General features: G+C 43.6%; 1 protein-coding gene across 1 annotated transcript in view; it reads right to left on the bottom strand.

Moving 5' to 3' along the window:
- The window catches only part of SORT1 (sortilin 1), an 88,112-nt gene extending 79,984 nt beyond the window's left edge, over positions 1-8,128 (bottom strand). The window contains exon 1 of the mRNA XM_072410560.1: positions 7,862-8,128. Coding sequence (XP_072266661.1) covers positions 7,862-8,098 — 237 coding nt within the window. The 5' untranslated portion in view covers positions 8,099-8,128. The remainder of the gene's footprint in view (positions 1-7,861) is intronic.
- Positions 8,129-27,210: the final 19,082 nt, after the last annotated feature.

Raw genomic sequence — 27,210 nt, 5'->3', positions numbered from 1 at the left:
GGACTCTGCAAAGTGCAGAGACGATCTCCAGGGTTTCCCGGTGACATCGGTACATGCGTCGGTGCGATGGAAATTTAAATAATTTTGTACTGGATTCAGTACAAAACGAATTTCAACAAATTTCTACCAATACAAAGAAATTTTCATATAATATATAATTACATTATACAAGCTACTGTACAGTTATATTACATGTTTAACTATTTTTGTTTTTTTTTTATTTAGAGTTTATTATTAAATTTATTAAATATTGTACATATGTCGGTGAGTGGTGAGTTATGTCCAAGAATTATAGCCTACCATGTAAAATATTTTTCCATGCAATTTTCGCAGCTACGTTCCAAATCAGCTGAGGCAAAAGGGGTCCTTTATCTGGTTCGGTCAAAGATGAACATGCTGAGATTTCTGTTCTTGTTTCAAACACTACCTATTGATATCCCTAATTTATTTTTCAAAAATATTCTTTCTATGCACTTTCTATAGCAGTGTTTTTCAAACTTTTTTGAGCCACAGCATGTTTTTTTACATTGAAAAAATCCTGCGGCACATCACAAATTAAAAATGTTACAAAATTACACTCTGTAGCTAATTCTCTTGTCTCTAAGAATAAATAACTGACATGGAAGAGTATTACATTACTCTGCCAGTCACTACACTCGACACAGGTAATTGGATAATTTCCCATGCTACACCCAGAGATCTCTCACAGCACTAGTGTGCTGCAGCACAGTGGTTGAAAATCACTGTCCTATGGGATGGCAAGTGTCTCCCAATATGCGGTAAGATGATATTCTTTCCCAAATCAGCAGGAGGTTTGGGTATCCCAGAACTCTCTTTGTACTATGCTGTGGCACACCTGACCATAGTGGTAGTCTGGTTCTGACATGTCTCCTGGAAATATTGGATCTACCTAGAATAAACTTTCAGTGACATCACGCTCATTACTTTGCCCTGGACTAATTCTCTTGCGGTGCATGCACTCAAACTGCATCCTACTTTAGGACCAACCTTGCGCATATGATCACTGTTTCCTCACAAGTCAGCTCTCTTTCAACACTTGTCATCTTAATACCAATCATTAGCTACCCCTCCTTCTCCCCAGGGTCACAGGCTCCAACATTTATTTATTCAGGGTCATTGGCCTACATTGTCAATGGTAACTTTTTCAAACCTCCCATTCTACTTGACACACTTGAGGGTTGGTCAATTATTGAATTTCCTTGCCTTTGCATTGGTGCAATGGAAAGGAAAAGTGTTTCTTACTCATTGCCCCCTTTTAACAGAATGTGTGTTGAGGAGGAGTTGCTCACCATATTCTCTGTGAACCATTTATTATCCTATATCCATCATATGACTATTGACCCTCCTATTTGAGGACCTGGAAGACAGAACAAGAAACCTTCTTTACATGCTCCCAAAAGTCTTAAGTTATTTTCATTAGGTTTTCAACCTGAAATAGGTTCCAGGAGCTAAAGTAGTACAGGACACCTGCGTGCTTACATCAGATTTTCCCTGCAGTATTGAACATGTTGTAAGGATGCATATCTTTTGCCCATGTCTGAAACGTTGGTCTTTTTCAACTACAGTCATGCATGTGTGCCTTTATTATGGCAACAGTGGCATCCACACCTTCCATTGGTTTTTGGTTTTGGAAAATTAATGAAATCATTCTAATGGAGGACCCCACATCATATATTCACGGTACTGAGAAGAAGTTCTGCAACACATGGTTCTATTGGATGCAATTCCAGGACTTGGGATAATATAAGGGTTACCTAGGTCCTGGGACTTGAGTCTATTTTTGACTATCCCCCTTTTTAATGCTAACAAAGTGTCTAAGCCAAACATAGCTATTTTCAACAAAGCGATTTTCCCTTTTTCCACCCCTACCTCTATTGTCAATAAAAAGTATATATTATACTTTCTTGATGTTTGTGTTATGGTAGGTCTTGTTTTTAAAAAAAAAAAAAACTTTAAAGAAGGTGGCTGAGCCATCAATATATTCCTTCACATTCTGTACTGATATATCTGCAGTAGATTCATCTCTTGTTGCTGCATTAAAGATTACATATATAATATCAATTTTCAGTGGAGAAAAATAAATTACAAGTTTAGCAAAAAGAGCAAGACCCTCTCAACATTACAGTGCCTACTAGTTGAAAAGACAGCTGCCTGAGAACCAAAGAGAATACAGAAACTAAATAAAGCTAAATAATATATATTGACAGCACCCATGCAAAAAAAAAAAAAAAAAAAAAACACAACCTAGCTATTTGATATTCTTTTAAAGACAGGTTTTCTAGCATTACATTTATTAGAATCGTGACCCAGCATGTAATTGTTTGAGAGCTTCTTCTAAAGCTGTGTTACTTACTAATACTGTACAAACTAGTCTTTGTTATTTCTGATCTGCAACTTGCTTGTCTGGTTTTTCAAGTGTTATGCAACAGGTGACATTCTCTACAGCAGTGACATGCTCTAGAGCAGCGATTTTCAACCACTGTGCCGAGAGACCTTCAGGTGTACCGTGGGAAATTATCCAATTACCATTGTAGAGTGTCTGTGCTGTAGTGTCTGGCAGAGTAATGTAATACTCTTTCATGTCAGTGGGTGGCAGTAGGTAGCTTTACTTGCCTTGTTTATTCTTAGAAAAAAGAGAATTAGCTACAGAGTCATTTTGTGGTGTGCTGCAGGATTTTTTCAAAGTAAAAAATGTGCTGTGGCTCAAAAAAGAGGTTGAAAAACACCGCTCTAGAGCAGCGATCGCCAACTGGTAGCCCACGTCTCTGGCTGGTGCACCCAAGTGGGGTCAGGAAAAGGACCATACAAGAGGGGCGCACCAGCCAGAGCCTCGGAACACATTCCCGTACAAGTCCCAGGCGCAGGGAAGTGGGCTGGCTGTGTCCCTGGGTGGGAAAGTGGGAGGAGTTATGTCATGATGACATCACTATGGGGAGGTTTCTCCCCCTTTTATTATTATTAATATTATTATTATTATTAAACAGGATTTATATAGCACCAAAATATTACGCAGCGCTGTACATTAAATAGGGATTGCAAATGACAGACTAATACAGATAGTGATACAGGAGGAGAGGACCCTGCCCCGAAGAGCTTACAATCTAGTAGGTGGGGGAATTTCACACACAATAGGATGGGAGATATGTAGTACAGTGTCAAAAGCAGAGGAAAGATCAAGGAGAAGGAGCAGGGAAAAGTTGCCTTGAGACTTAGCTCTGATGAAGTCATTGGCCACTTTAGTAAAGGCTGTTTCAGTGGAGTGGGCAGCTCTAAAACCAGACTGGAGGGGGCCCAAGGAGAAAGTTGGTGCTCAGGTAATGGGTAAGTCTTTTGTAGACAAGGCGTTCAAGAAGTTTGGGGACATATGGGAGAAGAGAGATAGGACGGTAGTTGGAGGGTAGGGAGGGGTCTAGTGAGGGTTTCTTTAGGATAGGGAGAATTATGGCATGTTTAAAAGCAGAGGGGGATTTACCAGTAGAAAGGGAGAGTTTGAATAGTTCTGTTAGGACAGGGGCCAGGGTGGAGGAATGGGCATGGAGTAGATCAGAGGGAATTGGGTCAAGTGGACATGTAGTAGACGGAGATGATGAGAGAAGAGAAGACTTCGTCCACAGTAACGGGACTGAAGGAGGCCAGTGATGATTTACAGGTGGAAGGGGTGGGTATGGTTGGAGAGGCTCAGTGGGCAGAGACATCATGTCTGATTTTGTCTATTTTATCTCTAAAGTAGGTGGCAATGTCTTGGGCAGAGAAGGATGTTGTGGGGGGAGCAGGTGTGGGGTTTAGGAGGAGCCCAATTGCGTGGGTTAGAGGCTTGAGAGGAAATGACTGCGGACAAATAATTTTGTTTGGAGACAGTGAGCTCTGTGTTTAGCTTTGAAGCTTGGCTTTGTAGTCCATGAAGTCAGCGCTGAGGCCAGATTTCCTCCACTTGCGCTCAGCTGCATGAACAGTCTTTTGTAGCTGTTTGGTGTGATTGTTGTGCCAGGGTCAGGGGTTGGCAGGGCAGGGGTAGCAGAAGGTGGCAGGAGCAACATTATCCAAAGCCAGGGAGAGAGTTGTTTAACATGGTGGCAGCTTCATCTGGGGAGGTGATTTTGGAGAGGGAGGGGGTTAGGGACGCAAGGCAGTTTGGGAAAAGGTTGTGGTCAAGGTTACGGATATCTCTCTGCCATTGACCAGGTCTAGGATGCAAGGGTTTGATAGGTTGAAAGTGATAAGGTTATGATCAGAGAGGGGAAATGGTGAGTTGTCAAGGAGGGTGAGGTTGCAGAGTTTAGAAAATACCAGGTCTAAAGTGTGTCCGGCTATGTGTGTGGGGCCATTGATGTGCTGTGCGAGTCCCAATGAGGAGGTAATGGACAGCAGTTTGGCTGAGGAGGGAGGGTTGGGCTCATCCATTGCAACATTAAAATCCCCCAGGATGAGGGTGGGCAGGTCATGGGAAAGAATGTGTGGGAGCCAGGATGCAAAGTTATCCACAAATTGTGATACTGGGCCAGGGGGGCGGTAGACAACAGCAACAATGAGGGGTAAGGGGCTAGAGTCGGACAGAGTGAACTTCAAATGAAGTGAAAATGAAAGAAGGTGGGGTAGGAAGGACTCTGTATGTACAGTTAAGTGAGAGAAGGAGACCCACACCATCCCCTACTTTGTTGCCAGGTCTGGGGGTATGTGTAAAATGCAGGCCTCCATAGGAGAGAGCAGCAGAGGCAGAGTCAGAGGAGGAAAGCCAAGTTTCAGTGAGAGCCAGAAAGTTCAGAGACTTAGAAAGGAGAGGTTATGTATGGAGGTTAATTTGTTGCCAACAGATCTAGCATTCCATAGACAGACGCACGCACGGTCAGGAGCCGGTGATTTTAGTGGTCCGCGGGACCAAAAAGGTTGGCAACCACTGCTCCAGAGCGCTATCTCCTATGCTATGTTTTGATTTATATTCTTGTATAGTTTTGCATACGCAGCAGAAAGTATGTAAAAGATAACATCGTGTATACTGTCTTGTGAGCATAATCTGAGAATAGTACTTTTTTGGTGGGGGGGGGGGGATCATGCAAATGTGAGCAATTTACAGCATCTATTTGGAGTAAATAAATGTTATAAGAACACATAATACTTTTGTTATTGCACATGTATACAATGTATAAGCTAAAATCATACCTAACGAAAGAAAATTGGAGCCAACATATAGAATTGTAAAAACATTTATATTTTCTATAGAAGCCATATTTTCTTTTTACTTCATACAATATAAAATAAATTGGAATTGGACGCTGTGACAGAAAAGACTTTTTGTGTATTCCAAGAGAGTCATCTTAACCTGACTCTGCATATTGACATATGAATATATGTTTTATAAAGGGTGACCTCAGCAATAAGGAAACTGCAATAAACCCTGCTACCTCTAAAAGTGTAAAATATATTAAAGCAGAACTAAACTTGTTGGTGGGTGGTGAGCTTCTGCCATAATGATTTAATATGCTGTGTATACTTGCCAATTATGGCACATACTTACCCTGTGCAGTCGCCCTCCAGGACCTGTCAAAGCTGCATCCAAAGAGGGCACTAGTTCCACAACAGACTTCTGTGAAGACAGAAATTCTCTTCCGTCATTGGATGATGTAACCCCTGTGCGTGCAGGAGCTACATTATCCCCAGCCTTTAGCTGTGTGTGGATCCAATGATAGAAAATTTTCACTGCAGATCTGTCTGAAAAAGCATCATATTGCACAAATATTATCCCACACTGAAGACTGTACTTTTTTATTTGCCAGGTAGAGATTGCCGAGTGATAAACTGAAGACCTGCCATTTTCTTCACTGCCTTTGTGTGGTCTGTGCTATTTTCAGCATCTAACAGGCAACTAGTATGGAAAGAAGATAAGGATGCACAGGTGAAATTCTCTGCGTTTTCTTTTTAAAAATGTGCATCCCCTTGCCTGCCTGTGGGATTCTGGTATAGAATTGCAGATTTTCAATTTCATCCTAAAACAGATCTAACCTATAGGGTTACCCTGGCCACATACCTCTTAAGCTTTGCCAAAACACATATTTAGGTATATCACCAAGTAATCTGACTTTTAGGGGCAATAATTATCCAAAAATTATTTTACATATATTCAAATTTCCTTTATTAAACATCATAAAATTCATTTAATTAAAAAAAACACATTAGACAAGCAGAATTTAAAGCCTTCATTACATACAAGATCCTCCTATTGGGGTCTTCCCAAAAAGGGATAAATCCTGTTATCTACGCGTTTTGCGGATCTCGTCCACTTATTGTGGGGGATCTGTATGTTTAATCAGGCGAATCATCTCACTCAATATTGTGAGGGACAGCAAGGAGAGCGGTGCTGACATTTATTTCTCACAGGCAATTATCCTTAACTTTCCCTTCTTCAAAAATTTCCATGGCACCATGTTCAAATCAGTGTAATCATTACTGAGTAGATTACTGCGGGGAAACCCCTTTATACGTGTCCTTATCCTTGTTTGTCTTTCAATAAAGTGCAGCATGTTTTTGTTTGTTCCAAGCAATCCCAAGCTTTATCTGATCACCGTTCAGCTCAGGGTCAGTCCTATGCAGATAGCTGGATTCCCACAGTAATCTACTCAGTAATGATTATACTGATTTGAACATGGTGCCATGGAAATTTTTGTACAAGTTAAAGTTAAGGATAATTGGCGATAATTGCCTGTGAGAAATACGTCAGCACCGCTCTCCTCGATGTCCCTCACAGTATTGAGTGGGAAAATTTGCCTGTTCATACATACAGATCACTGATTTCCTGAAGAAGCGGACAAGATCAGCGAAACGCATAGATAACAGGATTTATCCCTTTTTGGGAAAACCCCAATAAGAGGATCGTATATGTAATGAAGGCTTTTAATTTTGTTTGACCGAGGAGTTTTTTTTTTAAATAAATGAGTTTTAAGCTAATAAAGGAAATAAAATTATAAAATATGTAAAGATAATGTTTGGATGAATGTTGGCCTTAAAATTCCCACTACTTGGTGATGTACCTAAACGTGTTTTGGCAAGATTTTCGATTTCAACTGAAGCCAGGAACTGTCTATGTAGCGAAGGGTTCAATGTGGTTAGTAAACTATGTAATCAGCAGCTGAGAGCCTGTTCTCAAGTTGAACAAAGGTCAATGTTGCCATTACCTGGGGGTTGTCAGAAGTGGAACAGTCTTTGACTAACATCAGTCAATAGGAACATGGTCTGCTGTTTTTCCTTAACAACAGATTTAGAGCTGCTGGTCATACTGGCCACCAGCTTTGATGAACCATCACAAATTTTGCAAAATCTGGATGGTTTGATACCCATTAATTATACCATAATACTACAAAATACTATGATATACAGTGATACCAGCATACCTCTGCAACTCTAAACAAAGGATGTAGAGTGCTACAGACCTTTAATTGGTGGTTAGCTAAAACGAGGAAGTAAAATGACCTGTCAGTCAATATGTTGTTCTGGCAAAAACATCAATACAATATTAGTGACACACTTCTAATCAAGAATAGTTATGTAATGCCAGCTAGATCTAAAATCATTTTAGCATACACCAGTAACATCATTTTTATATGAATGATATAAGAAGTTGACTAATTTTATACTTTTAATAGTTGTGCTCCACTTTACTAACTTTTAGTCCTGCTGAGGGCACAGTTTTCCCAAGTAGCAAAACAAGTTTCACTCGTCTCAATTGTTTGTAGTTTACAGTCTACAGTCTACATAAATCCCAACATGCATAACTTCATTTTACAGGTTATAAAGCAGGTCAGGAGTATAGGGCTGCTAATACATTTGCCTTGACTTCAGATCATCTCACCGGGTATGTGTCTTTTCGTAGGATGTCACTAAAGGCCATCAGCGGCGTGCAAGTGCCATCATCGGTACCAGACAGCACTTCTGATCCCAAGCTTCTTCGCACCCGTGGATTCCCAGAGCCTTCTTGATGCCATGAAGTCGTGCGATCGTCTAGCTGGTCGCGAGGATAAAAACACCATGCAAACTTGACGGTAAACAACAACAATCTCAAAATATATCCCCTGTTCAGACACCCCATATCTGCCAAAGCTTTCCTTAACGCACAGGTTGACAGCAAAGCCTCCTGGAATACCTACGTCAGATGCTCAGGCATACGCAGAAGGAGCTTTTTTGCACAAAAAATTTCCGATTTCACGCATCCTACGTCACCCGATCTCACCCCTGGGTCGGGTGACGTAGGATGAAGAACCCAGGAGAGAAGACAAAGATGGCGGTGCCCGGATTGCCGGCTACGGGACCACACGGGACCCAACGCAGGACACCCCAGGAGTGATCGGACTGCCCAGGGGGATTGAAGGTAAGTTTTTTTTTTTTTTAGTTTTGTGTTAAGTTTCTCCTTACCTTAATGATATTAAGGAAGTGAAACTATCTATTTGAAAACTGCATTTGATTCCCCTGCTGAATCCTCTAGGACAGGGGTGCCCAACAGGTGGATCGCGATCCACTGGTAGATCGCAAAGGCAAAGTGAGTAGATCGCAGAGCCCTACCTTTCAAAATACACTCTACGGTGCACAGGAATTGGTGAGTCCAAGTTTTTATTGCTGGTAGATCATTTTGCCTTGGTCATTTTAAAAGTAGCTCGCAAGCCAAAAAAGTGTGGGCACCCCTGCACTAGAACAATACCAGTTGCAGGAAATTCTTTAACTAGACACTGTGTAATGACACGAAGCGAGTCAAGTAGGAAAATTTCAGTACAAATTGGTAGTCAACTTTCCTACCATCTCAATAACACCATACATGGGACAAAACTACCACAGACCATTTGTCCTCAACAGTAGAGATGAGAGAATTTCTCAAAAATTTGATTCAGCCGGTTCGCTGAGTTTTTAAAAAAATATTGGCTTCAATCCAAATTTATTTGTGGCGAATCGCGTTAAGAAACGTCTATTTCTGGCCTGCAGAGAGCCTTGATAGTGGTGTAGAACACTGTGCCTTGCAGTAACACACATAGGGAGTCTGCTGTGGTAGTGAAATGATACTGTGAGTCAGTATGACATGCAGATGACAGGCGTCGCTATTAGAATCACTGCACACTTCACTTATTTGGGCAGTCACGGGGTGAAAACTGACCAAATAACTCAAGTATGAACTCAGCCTTACAGGTCCATGTTAGCGTCAAGAAGTTGACTAATTTTATACTTTTAATAGTTGTGCTCCACTTTACTAACTTCTAGTCCTGCTGAGGGCACAGTCTTCCCAAGTAGCAAAACAAGTGAGGTTTCACTCGTCTCCATTGTTTGTTTGCAGTTTACACACCTAACCTGTGAGGAGTCTACAGAAATCCCAACATGCTTTACTTCATTTTACAGGTTATAAAGCAGGTCAGGAGTATAGGGCTGCTAATACATTTGCCTTGACTTCAGATCATCTCACCGGGTATGTGTCTTTTCGTAGGATGTCACTAAAGGCCATCAGCGGCGTGCAAGTGCCATCATCGGTACCAGACAGCACTTCTGATCCCAAGCTTCTTCGCACCCGTGGATTCCCAGAGCCTTCTTGACGTCATGAAGTCGTGCGATCGTCTAGCTGGTCGCGAGGATAAAAACACCATGCAAACTTGACGGTAAACAACAACAATCTCAAAATATATCCCCTGTTCAGACACCCCATATCTGCCAAAGCTTTCCTTAACGCACAGGTTGACAGGTACAATATAGTCTGTCGCCTACTGGTAGTGGGGGCCTGCACCCTGCCTTTTATACCCTCGTCAGCTGATTCCACATAGATGTCTACAGAACCTAATCTATTAACCGCTTTTACAAGTAGAGCCACCTGACAGAGGGGAGAGGGTATCAGCAGTAAGTTTGTGTTGACGTCACTGATTATTTTGCCCTTCCTCTGATCCGTCAGAACAATAACCACAAAAAACGGATCCTGTCTGTGGAGCATATGCCTTCACTCGGTCAGCATTTTCTCAATAATCCATTAGTATTGCTAATGCCATGTGCCAGATGACATGTGAATGGAATATTTGCATGTCTTCTGTGTTTTGTACCCACTCCTGCTTTTGGCTACCAAATCATAAGCCAATGCTGATGGGACCATACAGGCCTTACACAGACAAGATTCGTTGTGCATCTGTTTTTTCCTTCCTTTTGACAGATCAGAAGAAGGGTCAAATAAATAGTGATTGTCATTCAGGCCAAAAAGGCAAAATAGTGGCCCAGTCATGGAGTGGGGAGGGTGGGAGAACAGCTTGAGAAGTCCACAGAGTGACACAATGACATAGTGGTGAGGTGAAAGCAGCATAAAGAGACCACAGAGTGGCCCAATGACAGAGTCTGGAGGTGGCGGCAGCATCAGGAGGCCACAGAATGGCACAATGACAGTGCGGAGGTGGCAGCAGCATCAGGAGGCCAGAGTGGCACAATGACAGAGTCTGGAGGTGGCGGCAGCAGCAGCACCAGGTGACATAGTGTGGAGATGGCAGCAGCAGCATCAGGAGACCACAAAGTGACCCGGTGAAGGAGTGATGCGGTGGGTGGCAATACCAGTACCCGCTGACAAAGGTGGGTGAAAGAAGGAGCACTTGGCATCTGATGTGTGGCATCAGGCGGGTGGCAGCATCAGAGTAGTAGCTGAGGCCTCTTTTGTCAAGGTATGGGTGAGGCGTCATAGATCATCTAATCAGATGCATCAGGCATTGGTGGGTGGAAATCCTGGCAGATCCACGCCTGATTCATCTTGACAAAGGTCAGTCTTCCCACATTTTGGGTGAACAGGCGAGTTCTTCTTGGGGTAACTATGGCCCCCGCCGCACTTAACACCCGCTCTGATGCCCCACTACTGGCTGGGCAGGACAGCTTTTCCAGGTCAAACTCGGCCAGTTGCGGCCACATGTCCAGTTTGGCTGCCCAGTAGTTCAGCGGATTTTCAATGACGGCTGGCAGGGTGCCACTACCTATGCCACTACCTGCTGGTTCAGGTTCTGCTGTATGTCTAGCTGCTGGTGAGTAGTTTCTTCACTATGCGGGTGAAGCAAGCTGCTCATCAGCGACTCTAAACTGCTGCTGATGGGGCTGGTACTGCTCCTGCCACACCCCTCCCCAGCAGCCATGGCAATGGAACGTGAGTGCAGAGGGCCCCCCTAGTCAGACCTGCGAGAGGATGGGCAATGGCGCAGATAGGCAGCGACCAACTGACTACATAGGATGTCTCTGTAGTACTCTGTAGGCTGGCACTACGCAAGCAAGTGAGCATGCAGCGGGCCATTTATGCAAGTGACTCAGAGGGACTCTCTGCCTCCATCTCCACTGCATACTGCCACGGTGTGTCTGGGTCCTCTACCTCGTCTTCCTCATCCAAGCAGTGGAATGACGTTGTTCGTCCCGTAGTCCTGGCGACTGACAAATAACTTGGCCTCCTCAAGAAGCCTAAGCAAACGACAGGTGTCATGCATGAGCTGCCACTGGCTGACATCGAAGTTACACATGGGAGTACCCCTATTCGCTTGGATCATCAAGAATTCGTTGATGCCCTTTCTCTGTTCGTATAGTCGGTCCAACATATGGAGGGTGGAATTCCAACGAGTGGAAACGTCGCATATCAGCCTATGTTGGGGGATGCCGTTCTGCCGCTGCAGCTCAAGAAGGGTGTGCTTTGCGGTGTACGAGTGGCTGAAGTGCATGCAAAGTTTCCCAGCCATTTTTATGATGTCTTGCAGATGGGTGGAAGACTTCAGGAACCACTTGACAACCAGATTGAAGACGTGTGCCATGCAGGGCGCATGACTCAGCCTTCCTTGACGCAGCGCCAACACCATGTTCTTCCCATTGTCGGTCACCATAGTTCCGAATTTGAGTTGTCGCAGAGAAAGCCAGGATTCGATTTCATGATAAATCACACGGAGCAGTTCCTCCCCTGTGTGACTCCTTTCACCCAGGCAAACCAGGTGCAGAACAGCGTGACACCGCCATGCCCTGCACATGTGGTATGCTGGAGGAGCATTGTGAATTGTCTCTGTAGTGGAGGCTGAGGTCACGGTGGAGGATGAGGAGGCAGAGGTGGACATTGTCGCAGGACCAGCGGCGTGAGAACGTGGAGGCGGAAGCGGTGTCACCTGGCTAAGTTGCTGGTGTGGCTGTTCAGGAACCACATTCACCCAGTGGGCTGTAAAGGACATGTATTGTCCCTGACTGTAGTTACAGCTCCACACGTTGGCGCTGCTGTGCACTTTGGCAGACACCGACAGGCTCAAGGACTGGCCCACCTTCTGTTCTACATATTTGTGCTGGGCTGGTACTGCGTTTTTCGCAAAGAAATGACGGCTTGGGACTCTCCACCTCGGCTCGGCACAAGCCATCAGTTCTCTGAAAGGTGCAGAGTCCACCACTTGGAAAGGGAGGGACTGCAGCACCAGCAACTTAGACAGGAGCACATTCAGCTTCTGCACCATTGGATGAGTGCACGCATACTGTTGTCTCTTGGCAATCGCTTCGGTGATCGATTGCTGACGGAATGACTGATGAGGAGTAGGAGAAGGAGGAGCATCTGGACCAGCAGAAGATGGAAATGACATACAGCTCCCTTCGGCTGAGGTGGTGGAGCCTTGTCTGCCTGAAACCCGGTGCGTGCCACTGGGTGAGGCAGCGGTTGCTGCGGCAGGCTGGACCACCACATCGGAGCCTCGGTTCTCCCAGGCCACTGTATGCCGCATATGTTGACGCAGGACCGTGGTGCCAACATTGGCACCCTGGCCACGCTTTACCCTCTGCCCACATATTCTATATATGGCCATGTTAACCTCCTCTGGTGGCTTAACAAAAAACTGCCACACCGCCGACTAGGGGATTTTTCCCCCAACACTCCACACTGACTGACTGCTACTGCTGCTGCCTCAGTGAAACCCTGAACCACTACTTCTCGGGCAGGTAGGCTGCTGCAAAGCAGGTGGTCTACCCGAGGCACGTTTGGCTCCCAACCTCCCACTGCTGCCACCCTGCTGAATCTCAGCCAGCCACTGCCTCACGGGCAAGCTGCTACCCTCTTCTCCTGATGATGATGAAGCCCCTTCCTCACCTGGCTCTCAAGTGCAATCGGCTTTATCATCATCGAGTAGAGTCTGCACGTCACTGCACGTCGTCCTCCTCAACGGTCTCTGGGTCAGGAGCCTGACCGCTCGCAACACCACCTCCCACGCCACTCTCCTCATCACTACTTGCCCGCCTAGCAGGGGAAGCGGTGGATGTCTCCTTCAGATCATGGCTGGGCAGTAGCTGCTGACTCTCCTCTACTAGCTCGTCCTCGCTGTATAGTGCAGCTGAGCCCACAGCATACAATAATTCTGTGGCTGAGGGAACAGGAAAGGACAAAGGTAGGTTGAGGACAAGTGAGAGCACAGGGCCTGCCCGGGGCCATGCCAACTAAGGGTTGTGTCTGACGAACCCACCCTGCGACCTCTGCCTACACCAGAAACATTTAAGCCTTTGCCACTCCTCTGTGCATGGCCTGGTACTTCTCTGTCTGACATACATTTAGCTGAACTAAATAAAGTAAAAGCCAATTAAAACACCCCTAAAAGCGACGAATATATTTTTCTTTTTGTACAGAAATAGGCCACTAAACACTTTTACCACAAATAACTGCAACAATGAACTGCGTATATATTATACTTTTTATACTCAAATACCTCACTAAACGCTTTCACCACATATAACTGCAGAAGTGAACTGGGAATATATTTTTCTTTTTGTACTGAAATAGGCCACTAAATGCTTTCACCACAAATAACTGCAACAGAGAACTGCGTATATATTTTTCTTTTTTTACTCAAATACGTCACTAAACGCTTTTACCGCATATAACTGCAGAAGTGAACTGAGAATATATTTTTCTTTTTGTACTGAAATAGGCCACTAAACGCTTTCACCACAAATAACTGCAGAAGTGAACTGAGAATATATTTTTCTTTTTGTACTGAAATAGGCCACTAAATGCTTTCACCACTAATAACTGCAACAGTGAAGTGCGTATATATATTTTTTTATCTGAATACAGTGATACAGGATACAGTGATACAGGAGGAGCGAACCCTGCCCCAAAGAGCTTAAACACTATAGGATGGGTGATATGTAGTGGTGGGAAGTAGTGATGGTTTCAAAAGACAGAAGAAGATGGGTAAGCAAGTTTGAAAAAATGGGTTTTGAGTGCTCTTTTAAATGAGCGGAAAGTAGGAGCAAACCGAATAGGATGAGGAAGACCATTCCAGAGAATTGTGGCAGTTCTAGACAAGTCTTGTATCCGTGCATGCGGAGATAATGGCTGGGGGAGTACTTTTTTTACCAGGTCAGAAATGTAAGTGGGACAATAACTGTGAGTGGATTTGAAGGCAAAGCACAGGAGCTTAAATTCTAAGGTGAAATGGAAGCAGTGTAGAGATCCACAAAGAGATGCAGCGGAAGAGGGGCGGAGGGAAGGAGTCCAGACGAGAGATGAGAAGAGCATGTACAAGGAGTTTGGTGGTCTCAGGGGACAGGTATGACAGATTTTGGAGATGAAAGTGACAGGACCTGAAAATGTTCTGAATATGGGGAGTAAATGAGAGGGCAGAGTCAAAGGTGACACCAAGACAACATGCCTGAGGGGAGGGCCGAATAACTGTGTTGTTAACAGTTAGAAATATGTCAGGGGAAAATTGGAATTTGGGAGGGGGGGGTGATGATGAGTTCTGTTTTATCCAGGCTGAGTTTCAAAAATCAGTCAGACATCCGATGATGAGATGGCTGACAGGTAGCATAAGACCCAGGACTGAGGTACTGTAAGCCAAAGGAGGATATGAGACTACCGAGAGAGCAGGTGTACAGAGAAAAGAGAACCGGTCCAAGGACTGACCCTTGGGGAACACCAACAGGGAGGAGGGTGGGCGAGGAGGAATTACCATTGAAAGAAACTTGAAAGAAGGGGTCAGACAGCAAACCAAGAGAGAGCAGTGTCACTGACACCAATGGAGAGCATGATTTGTATTAGAAGGGGGTGATCAACAGTGTCAAAAGCAGAGGAAAGATCAAGGAGAAGGAGCAGGGAAAAGTTGCCTTGAGACTTAGCTCTGATGAGGTCATTGGCCATTTTAGTAAGGGCTCTGTCAGTGGAATGGGCAGATCTAAAACCAGACTGGAGAGGGTCAAGGAGAGAGTTGATGCTCAAGTAATCGGTGAGTCTTTTGTAGACAAGGCTTTCAAGAAGTTTGGAGACATATGGGAGAAGGGAGATAGGATGGTAGTTAGAGGATAGGGAGGGGTCCAGTGAGGGTTTCTTTAGGATAGGGAGAATTATGGCATGTTTGAAAGCTAAGGGGTATTTACCTGTAGAAAGGGAGAGCTTAAATAGTTCGGTTAGAGCAGGGGCCAGGGTGGAGGAATGGGGACGGAGTAGATCAGAGGGAATTGGGTCAAGCGGACAGATAGTAGATGGAGATGATGAAAGAAAAGACTTCGTCCACAGTAACAGGGCTGAGGGAGGCCAATGATGATTTACAAGTGGAAAGGGTGGGTATGGTTGGAGTGGCTCCGTGGGCAGAGACATCATGTCTGATTTTATTTATTTTATCTGTAAAGTAGGTGGCAATGTCTTGGGCAGAGAAGGTTGTGGTGGGGGGAGCAGGTGTGGGGTTTAGGAGGGAGTCAATTGTTGAGAAGAGGTTGCGTGGGTTGGAAGCTTGAGAGGAAATGACTGTGGAGAAATAATTTTGCTTGATGACAGTGAACTCTGTGGTAAAGCTTTGTAGCTTGGCTTTGTAGTCCATGAAGTCAGTGCTGAGACCTGATTTTCTCCACTGCATTCCACTCAGCTGCACGAACAGTCTTTTGTAGCTGTTTGGTGTGATTGTTGTGCCAGGGTCAGGGGTTGGCAGGCCGGGTGTATCAGAAGGTTGCAGGGCCAACTTTATCCAAAGCCAAGGAAAGAGTGGTTTAACAGAGTGGTAGCTTCATCTGGGGAGGTGATTTTGGAGAGAGCGGAGGTTAGGGAGGCAAGGCAGTTTGAGAAAATGTTGTGGTCAATGTTACGGATTTCTCTCTGCCATTGACCAGGTCTGGGATGTGGCAAGGGGGGGGGGGGAAGAGTTCGATAGGTTGAAGGTGATAAGAGAAAGGGGAAATGGTGAGTTGTCAAGGAGGGTGAGGTTGCAGAGTTTGGAAAATACCAGGTCTAAAGTGTGTCTGGCTATGTGTGTGGGGCCATTGATGTTCTGAATGAGTCCAAAATGGGAGGTAATGAAGAGCAGTTTGGCTGAGGAGGGAAGGTTCTGCTCATCCATTGCAACATTATAGTCACTAAGGATGAGGGTGAATAAGTCATGGAAAAGATTGTGTGGGAGCCAGGAAGCAAAGTTATCCAAAAATTGTGATACTGGGCCATGGGGGCAGTAGACAACAGCAACAATGAGGGGTAAGGGGCTAAAAAGTCGGACAGAGTGGACTTCAAAAGAGGTGAAAATGAGAGAGGGTGGGGTAGGAAGGACTCTGTATGTACAGTTGAGAGAATGAGACCCACACCACCCCCTACTTTGTTGCCAGGTCTAGGGATATGTGTAAAGTGCAGGCCACCAAAAGAGGAGGGCAGCAGCAGAGTCAGAGTCAGAGGAGGAAAGCCAAGTTTTTAATGAGCGCCAGAAAGTTTAGAGATTTAGAAGGGAGAAGGTTGTGTATGGAGGTTAATTTATTGCCAACAGATCGGGCATTCCATAGACTGCCTGAGAGAGGGTGTAAGAATTTATGGGTAGGGTGAATGGGGATGAAGTTAGGATAAGGGAGTGTCTTGCTGAGAGTATATGGACGGGGGAGGCTGTGTGGGGGACCAGGGTTGGGTGAGATGTCACCAGAAAGTATCAGTAGAGAAAAAAAGATGCAGGAGCACAGACAGAGAAATCAGGAGAGTGAAGGAGCAGAGAGACAATGAATTATCAGACTGGGGAGGACAGGGAGTAGTGCCAAGAAAGGGAGAGCTGGGTGAACAATACATTTTTACAGATAATTGCAAACCATATGCGTATGTTAAACAGTGTGCCAAAATGAAGTCCAGGAGATGCAGTCCAGTAATATGGACTGAAGTGAGGCTTCTAAACTTGCTGAGTTCCTAGAGTGGGATATGATGATTTAGTCAAAGAGATGGTTTGATGAAATACCAGTTCAGGATGGCAGCAGCAGAGGATGTTTTGGAGTCCAGATGGAAAAATCAGTCCAAAGGCAGGAGATGGGAGTGGCAGAGTAAAATATGTCCAAGTCTGTTCTAATTCCTATGTCAATTCCCTGGATTAATTCCTATTGCACTTAAGATTTGGGCATGTGACCAGGGTCCCAACGTGACCTTGCCTGTTGTTTAAATAGAAGTGCTTTGGGCCCTGATTATGGATGGACAAAGTCAAAGTAAAATATACGTTTTAGCTAATAGATGACTGGTTCAAACCAGAGGGGACGCTGGTACTGATGATGTCTGTTCTAGATATTTCTGGAATTTGTGTTTGTGATGGTGGCTGTTATCATCTAGCTTTGGCGGAGTCGGTAGAGATAATAGTAAGAATTATGTCTCTATTAGTTGTGATAAATTTTGATGTAATCTCATGTTGATTCTACTATTTTGATTTAATGTAACAAGAGCAAAAAATCTTTTTGGGGCCCCACTTGGCATCTGTTCAGAATTTCAGCTTAAATGGGCCTCATTCGGGCTAGTAATCAGACCTTCTGATCATGCCAATGGGTCTCCACACGTGTGCTTTGCTTTGCTCTATGGCTTAAGCTTTTACTTTGTAATTTTTATTCCAACTAAACCCTCTAGATCAAGGGTGCCTAACCTACAGCCCGTGGGCCACATCCAGCCTGTGGAGCTGTCAGATCCGGCCCTCTCCTCATTCCCTCTCTGCTCTTTTTGTCTTGTAGGGGATGGGGCACTTGCATCTCCTATGATTCTCTATTGAGATCATACTACCAGGAAAGGAAGCTGCTCCCCATCCACCTTGTACTGTGAGATAATGCAGCTGTCATAATCCCCATGCATAAACCTTCATGTCTCCTTCAGCTGCTTGTTACACATAGCTGGACACTTACATTCCGTGAAACCCACTTTCTCTGGAACAAAGGAATTTTGGCAACTTGAAATTTCAATTTCTCTGCAAGAAAAGGGAAATGTAACTGGGAGTGGGGGTTTCTTCTGGATAACTACCCCTAAAATTTCATTACTATTGCGCCATCAAAAGATACGAAAAACTATACCTGTCATACCATGCTACCCTGACACACATAGCTGATCACCTACCTGCTCTGAATGCTAATTTCCATTTAACAGTAGTTAACCCCCCCCCCTACTAAAATGTTATCACTCATAATATATCTTGGTGCCCTGTCACATATAACTGCCTACCTATGTTCTTTGAATCCCAGTTTCTCCTGAAACGGTAGCTTTAGGTATATTAAAATGTAGAATAAATGTGGGGCTTTTGTGGCTAACTCCCCTTAAAATTTTATTGCTGCAGTGCCGTCACAAGATAACAAAAACTTTAGCTAATATACCATGCTACCCTGTCACACATATCTGGCCACTTACCTTTTCAGGAATGGGGAGATTTAGGGACCTGAAGATGTAGTAGTAAGAACATGTACCCCTTGGCTATCTGTCACATGAATTGCATGAATCTGGAAGTATCCATTGCAGAGATTCTTGTCATCTCTTTTATTAGGTGCATGTATGTTACAGTAACTAGAAACATTTCAATTTATTGTCAATGTCAACAGCGGCCCCCCTGATGAAAAAAGATTGGGCACCACTGCCCTAGATCATCTTACCTTGGAAAGAGGTATTGTTTTTCCTTATCAGCTAATTTAGCATTTCCTAAAGAAACAATGGTCCAGCAGTGTTTATTTTCCACTATAAAGACCTGCATTTAATTAAGGACTCCTAAAGGAAACTTTACAATACAAGACATTACACTGCCTACAAGTGTGGGCCTGACTAATTGGGGTGGCACATTGCCAAAGACTGATGACATTGGGTCAGTAGCACTTTGATGCTGCTCTGATTTTGTTGGAGTTTTTGGAACTTTAGGGCACTATCTGGTGGTATTTAGGTAATAGTCAGGGATAAAGCAGTCTACTTAGATTAGTAGTATGTGTCAAGTTTCTAGTTTCTCAAAGAGACTAGCATGAGAGCCTGCCCTCTCCAATTCTTTCCAACTACCTGACCTCCTCCAGCTGGATGCAATCACTTTTCCTGTAGGCCTCTAGTTGGAATTTTCATCCTTTCCATATTATCATCACTGGTATTTTCATTTGTATGACACTTTTTTCATATTTTGCAGGAAGTTTTAAGCAGTATAAACAAACTGAAACCGCTTGCAAAAACTGCTAATACAACCTAAACCCATGTTCAGACTGGTGGTGAGGTTCCCATGTGGTTATCATTTCCTCACACCAGTGAATCCTTATCTTGGAGGATATGTTACATGTAGCATAAACCCAGGGCAGCCAAATAGAGAATGACTGGGGACAACAAGGATTGGCCACCTGCTTTTATCTTCCTGGGCGGTTCATTTCAGGATCCTGGATTTATATGTAAAAAAGCGGTACATTGTCCCTCATGAAAATGTATTTTACATTGTAAGCCAATATTTAATACATTTATTACATTTAATAATAAAAAAAACACAAAAATCTGTTAAAACAAGGGTGTATAAAAATACTGAAACCTGTAATATAACTCTACAGTAGTATATATATATATATATATATATATATATAAAATTAAAATAATTATTCAAACAAAATAATTTTATTTGAATAATTTTCCCACCACGCTCCCTCTCATGCACCAACGTCACCGGGAACTCCCGGGGAACATCAGCACACTCGCCGGAGGACAGATTGGAGGAAGAGGATGCGGCCCGAGGATGGGATCCGATGGGCAGGACACTGGAGGATGCCGATGGGACCAGGTAAGTCATTATTTTTTATGTTTTTAGCTACCCCGTGCGGCTCCGGGTTACTGCTTTCAGCAGGTTTTTTTTTTTACCCCGAGCCACACTCGGGGTTACCGCCAGGGAGGTTAATCTGCAATTCTTAAAAAAACAGAGCTGCAGTGCAAGCACTGAAAAGCTAGCAAGGTTCTAGCTGCTAGATGATGCACAGGATTGCTGGCTCTCAAAGGTCTGAACCTGTCCTGGTACAGCAAACCTACACCCTGGTACATTAGGGTTCGGTTGTGAGCAACAAAGAGTTAAACACCAGAACTTTAGTAAACATTCAGTGACTCTGCAGATTTTCAGTTATGTTTAGAAGTTCTGACGGAGAAAGATAGGAATTTAGGAAAAGATACATATTGTGACAGGGTGTCACAGTACTTAATTGGTACAGTGTGTGATGGTGTTTATATTGCACCCAAATTCAAGCACTTTGCCAGTTAAAAGCTTAAGGAAAGGTTAGTTAGTTTCCATAGTAATGTTAGAACACTGGAGCAGTTTAGAGTCCTGGAGTTGGTCAGGGAAAAGTTAGGACATGTCCCTGACCACCTGGTTCATGTCCAGGTTTTTTCTGCCTGTGTATGTTTATTTTGTTGTTTTGTTCATTTTGGGCAACTAGCTAATAAAGACAAGCAGATGCCTGAAGCTTTGCACTTTTACCTCTTGTCTGTCTTACGGCTCACTGCGTTGCTTTGCCCTGCATAAATACCTTAGGCAGCTCACAGTCTGTATACATCTCATCTCCAGCAGAGCTAGCAGGCTGCCAAGATTTACTGACAGCACAGATTGGGACTCATAATTTGTTTCCCCAATGAGTAGTTTAGGAAAAATATTATAAAGCACTTATATTCAATATAGAAATTGAAATGACACAATTTCTATTTATTCTTCAATAAAAACAACATCAAACATTTTTCATTCAATGATTTGAAAAACATTCAAGGTGCAGAGAAAATACAATTTATTTGAATTGATGGTAGTTATCATTACTGATGGAACCCATAGGTCCGCCTCCAAGGACCCTGGTTTTACGTTCCACAAATGATCAACTACACAATCAAAACAAAAAACAAAATAATAAATATCATATACATATCATAATAATAAACCATTAAAAATTGTGTATAAGCATACATTGTGCTGTTGTGTGATGACAGACAATCAGACAGGAAGAGGAAAGGCTGTATAGACCCTTTTACTTTACGCATTTTACTTTCTGGACAATTCTCTTTTGTCTCTCATTGGTTTAGCTTGTGAAATGGTCACATAAAAATTGCTGGCTCTGGTGCTTGAGGTTTGTCTACATGTGCAGGTGTGAAAAAAAACACATTTAGAGTCTCTTGCAATACCTTAACCTCCCTAGCGGTAATCCCGAATGTGGCTCGGGGTGAATTATCCATACCAAAAGCAGTAACCCAGAGCCACACTCAGGGTGGAATCTCCAGGGAGTTTTCAAGTCTTACCTGGTCCCCATGTGCCCGCGGCATCATCAAGCGTTGTCCGGCTCCTCCTTCCCCTGGGGATGGCGACCAGGCATCGCCAGGCTACACAGATTCCAGCCGGCATCTGCATCCCTGACCTGTGAACGTTGGGTATGTGAGTCCAGGGAACGCAGATGCCAGGTGGTCCAGGCAGTGCTAGCTTGAGGCTGGAGGGCAGGACCGTGTGACTGGGGGGCAAGAACAGCCAGGAAATTTAAAATATGTATTTTTAAATGTACCGTTTTGACGGCTATTCACATGCATCCAGACCTAGAGAGCTAGGGGACAAAAGAATGAATAATTTGTGTTATCTAAATGCAAGCATTTAGATAATAAGATTTTTTAATCCTTGAGTTGTTTTTTATTCAGATATTGCCCTCAGAGGTGTTTGATCCATCTGTAGTATCCAAGTAGAAACACTGCATGCACTCCAGACATAACTTTCAGTAGGATCACAATTATAAAGTAAACTTAGCACAGCCAGGCCTTCACACTAGTGCTCCGAATTTTCAATAGACATTGCTGAAATGTCATATGAACACCGCATAGGCAGAATTGCACCTAAGTAAGTACCTTAGATGAATATTCTGAACATGAATGAGCTTCTGGTCTTAGCTACCATGACTAGAATACAAGGCATGTGTTCCAGCACACACTTTCTGTTTCTACCACAGATTTAGGACCCAGGATACTTGCACATAAAACGTAAAAGGAGGCAGGGCTGATGACTGCAAAGAGCAGCTAATCTAGCACAGTACCACCCACCTGACTGCGAGCAGCATGTTAAAAAAGGGTGAAAGAGAGCTAAAACAATCCTAGCTCTGGGCAATGACTGCCAGGGTTTGTTCAGTGCAGTGTAACCTAGTTTCCACTCTGTAGTCCACTGAAATCCAGGGTATGAGCATCCTTTCAGTTAAATGGGTTTAACTGTTTAGCAACCTGAGATCAGACAGGTCTTAGGCGGCTGATTTAGAAGCTTCTGTATACAGTACTAATTTTTTGCAATTTTTACTGAAAAAGGCAGGGAGGCCTGTTCTAGATTTAGACAGATCAGATTTATCAGACAAACGGTCGTTAGTCGTTCGTTTCCAAGGATAATTATTGCTCGTGTGTATGCAGCTTAAGGCCCTGGGGGTTAACCAGGAGGTGGGGTGAACCTATGTGTGATTGCATGGAGATGTTCATGTATTTTTTGTCAATAACAACATTGTCTCCTGATAAGTATTGAATGGTAGCAATAAAGAGTGCAGAGCTTTCATTGCTAGAAGAGGGCTCACAAGTAAGTTTGTCGTATTGTAGAAGTGTATGTTAATTTCACATCTGTTCTGTTTTAAGATATTTGAATTGCCTGATATACATGATATCATATACATGATATGAGTCTCCAATGCTACACTGGAAGTCTTTGACACAGAACAACTTTGCAGAACAGGAAGTCTTAGTAATGTCATAAATCCTGATCTGTATGCTTGCTGTCTGTAAGTGACTTAAAATTTTTAGGCAGACTAATCATCACAACTGTAAGGCGTAGCATTTTTAGAAAGCTATTGAGGAGTAAGTAATACCCCCAGATCGGTCTCCCATGTCATCAGGAAAGGAAGTGAAAAGACTTCTGGGGGGGCACCAGCAAGGAATATAAAAAAAGTAGTGTATGGTAAACCCCACCATATTCTACACTGTGAACTATATAAGGATCCAGGTAAAATTGTAAATGTAAGTCAATTGGATAATGTTTCCAAGGCCACGGATAGCAGTTTTTTGCTGATCTGGCCCCTGTGGAGAAAACTGAAAACTTATCTGAAAATACTTCAGGATCAAAGTATTGCCTATTGTTGGGGATATCCTTTCAAGCTGCTCTTCCCTTTTTATGGGAAGACCCAGGTTATCACTACACCAACCAAGGCCAAGGAGCACTTCCATTTTTTGGGCCTGTCAACCCCAACTTCAGTAAGAAACCATGCAGCATCTGGAAAACTGGCTTCTTCAAAGAAGGCGACTTGAAAGCACCCTGAACTTACCTCCCTAGAGGCACCTGGTTTGTCACTCTACCCTTTAAGGGATTTCCCTTTTTAATATTCTTGTCAATTTATCTAGGGTACTCACCTGGTTAACTAGGTTTCTCAGACCAAAACCTTTTCCATCTAGTTTTGCTAGTTATCTAGTTTTGCTAGTTATAATCATACAGTATAGTGTTTCAATATATTGGTTCTATTGTTAGTTGCTAATTACCAATATTGTTTCATATTTGCTCTTTCTTGCGTAGTAATCACTGTATACTCCACCCCATCCGGATGCTTCCCCTGTTAATAATAATATTTCAGGCGAACACATCTAGAGTCACATTTAAAGTGAAGGGGAACAACCTAACTCACCATTTGTTGCACTTGCGTTTTTGGATTACATTTATTCATTATTTACATGCACATTTATTTTGCTGTTACTACTTTTCCTTTCGGGCACACAGGGCACTCCTTTTTTCTCTACTCTGTTCTCTAAGCCTTATCCTCTCCCTATTCCTCCACCATCCCCTCCCATCACCCCTGGTTCTTGGCTAACATCCTTTTACTGGGGATATACTAGCGGGTACTTTGTGCTTTTGAATACCATGATGGTATTTATCATCTTCCTTAATAACCAAGGCTTGAATACACCAATGAAAAAATCCCAGGCCTTACACTGCTTTCATGCTTGTAAGGCTAATGTGATATCTTCACAAGAGACCTACTTCTGCATCTCCTCCTATGCCACGGTGCACGTAGCCAGCGCCCCACATGTAAGCAGAGAGGAGTGCTAATTGGCTTCCTTAAAAATGTGCCTTTCACACTAAACACCAAAATAGCAGACCCTGATGGCCACTTCTTGATTTTAATAGGCAACCTTGATAATGCAAAGGTAACACTAGTCTCTTATTACATCATGTCACAGTGCCACAGGTTGGGAGGTGGACCCTCAGTGTCACCAGCCCAGTTTGCAGAGATGTGCACAGGGCACAGAGTCTAAGCTGTGGGCTGTTACGCTGCGGGCTGTTGCTAGGTTGCGGCCCCCGTGCACACAAAGGCTGGTGACTGTTGACAGACAAGCCAAAGGTCAGGGCAGGCAGTGATCAGGAGTAGTCAAGGATCAAGCCAGAGTAGGTACACAAGAGAATCAGGAACAGGAGACACAGGAACAATGGAAACCTGCGAACAGAGCCATAAAGGAACTCGCTGTTCAGGCAACTTCCTGTTGCAAGTCACTTCCTTATAAAAGGAAGGTCATGTGATGGGGGGGCATGTGACCTGAAGACATCCTAACTCACCACCAGAGGGAGTGCTGGAGAAGAGATAGTTCAGGTGGTGTGCACATTTCACCCAGCAGGGGGAGAGCGTCTGCGGAACACTGTAGTCCTCTGGGGTAAAGGGGCAGCTAACAGAGAGTCACATGACCTGGACTAGGAAGGGAGCAGAGACTGGGAACCCTGAGCAGAGTTGCTGCTGGCAGAAAGGGAGTGCAAGGTGGGTAGTAGAGCACATGTTTCTCGAGTTGTGCTGCATACTTTACCATATTTGGTGGTAGTGTCCAAAATCCAGAGGAACTGGACGCATATCAATCCAATAGCGTTCACCTTGATGATCCTTCTCCAAGCACCCAGCTGAGGCTCTATTTAATTTGAAACTATCGAACTGTACCTATTCCCAATCCAGATTGCCTGTGTACATCTGCTAAAATGGCATTAGCAAAGGCCCGATGGTCATCTACCCCCACAGTAGCTCAGGTCAATCAGAAAATGGCCTGGTTCCTCTCAAACACGAAAAAATGCGAGCCATACTTAGACTGCATGAATGGATTCCAGTGTGTCTGGACCCCCTGGATAGAATATTACATGCCCATCCTCTCGGTGTTACATCCCACCAATAGAGAATCACAGCCCACAACCTATTGTTAGTAGACCAGCCCCCCACCATCATGCCCTTCACCTGGGAAACCGACTCCCACCCAATTCTTCTTTATTCTTTTTCTCATTTTCTTTCTCTGTCCTTGTCCCCTCTTGGACTTTCCTCATCTCATTACTTGTTTGTGTTATACATACTACACAAGGCACAAGATCAAAACCCTCCCTACCACACAAAGTGTAGGGTAGGCAGCTTCCTCATTTTAGGGATGCTTCTTTGTGACTTTTGCATTAATCCTGGAAATGGGATGTCTCCAGGTCTCCCAGGTTGCTAGCATTGGCCTATATTGCTGCCGCCTGGACAATATCTTTCAGATAGGCCTTTGCCCCTTCCTGTAATGCCTGGGGAGACAGGGCCATTAGGGGGCTTGAAAAGGTTCTTGGGCACACCAGGGTGGGCAGGAAGATACACAGTACCAAATCACTAGGCAGAAGAATTGTCAAGGAAGGTCAGGGTCGATACAGGCAGCAAGCAAGAGAGGTCAGGTCACAAGCCAGGAGTCAAATACCAGGGATCCAGGAAACAGACACCAGTGACATAGGGGCCACTGCGGACACACGGAACTCAGGAGTCACTGGAAGCAACAAGAGGCACAGGTGATACAGGAACAACCACAGACAGAGAGGAACACTGCAACAGCACAAGGCTGGGAACAACAGACTGGGTAATAAGGGGTTAACACAGGAGCTGGATAGGGGAAACACTGATTTAAGCAACAGGTGTACAAGAACTTGCTCAGCAGAGCTAGGAGCTTGGCACTAGTGGAGACACATTGAACAAAAACTGAGTGCTGTGTCTGAACTAGATGAAATAGCCAGGGATGATTAGGAGGCTATTTCCTAATAAAAGCTTGGCTTTAGTGAGGAAGAGATAACTGTGACATTTTCAACGAGTAGCGGGCTTTATTGGAACTGAAATTATTTGGCTCTCAATTTTAACAGCCAATTTCTGTGGACAATTTTATTGTTGTTACCCGTTTTTTGCACTGCCCTGAACAAATGTTGTTTTATATATTTTTTTTTGTATTTCTTTTAAAAAATTGAATTTAAACCAAAAAGTTTCATTTTTAAAAAGAAGTGCAAAATATTATTTTTTATTAGGTAAGTGGGGAAGTAGGGGCCACATTCCTGGCCATAATCACAACAATGGATGCATTCTCACAACTAACCAGAAAGCATTATTGTTGTTATAGTATTTGCTTGCTTGAAAATCTTGAAGCAAGATCATCAGTATCAGCAAAATAAAAAAGCACACGTCAGTGTTTTTTAAATACCACAAGGTTTGCTTTTGGTTGACTTCACTTCTCCAAAGCATAGGGGTACATTTAAAGTATCAAGTAGATAATTTTATATGCTTTTAGGTATAGGACACAGTACCACTGGTATGCCTATTCATAAAATGCAGGCCAGGTTATGCGCATGCTTGCATGATTGTGCATGATTTCTGTCTGCTTAAAATAAAACTAAAGTTTAATATTCTTTTGCAGCTGAACACATAGCTATCTTGTAGTTGCTAAAGTATTGCACCTCTGATCAGCTAAGACACCAAAAATGGCACCAAAAGCATGACATACATGTAGCATACACTTACAATGTACTAGCAGACAATATGTAAGTAGAAACATTGCAAGAAACAAAACTGATATGTTCCAATAAGGGTTAAATTACACTTATCATGATAACAATAAAAATCAATGACCCCTAATTTATAGATAATGTGAATACAAATAAATAGCATTTACCTATTCATGAATTCATAGTATGTAAAGAAGGA

Source organism: Pyxicephalus adspersus, chromosome 1, assembly GCF_032062135.1.
Source record: "Pyxicephalus adspersus chromosome 1, UCB_Pads_2.0, whole genome shotgun sequence".
Taxonomy (NCBI): Eukaryota; Metazoa; Chordata; class Amphibia; order Anura; family Pyxicephalidae; genus Pyxicephalus; species Pyxicephalus adspersus.
The sequence above is the reverse complement of the archived record's forward strand: the minus strand, read 5'-3'. Positions and strand labels throughout refer to the sequence as shown.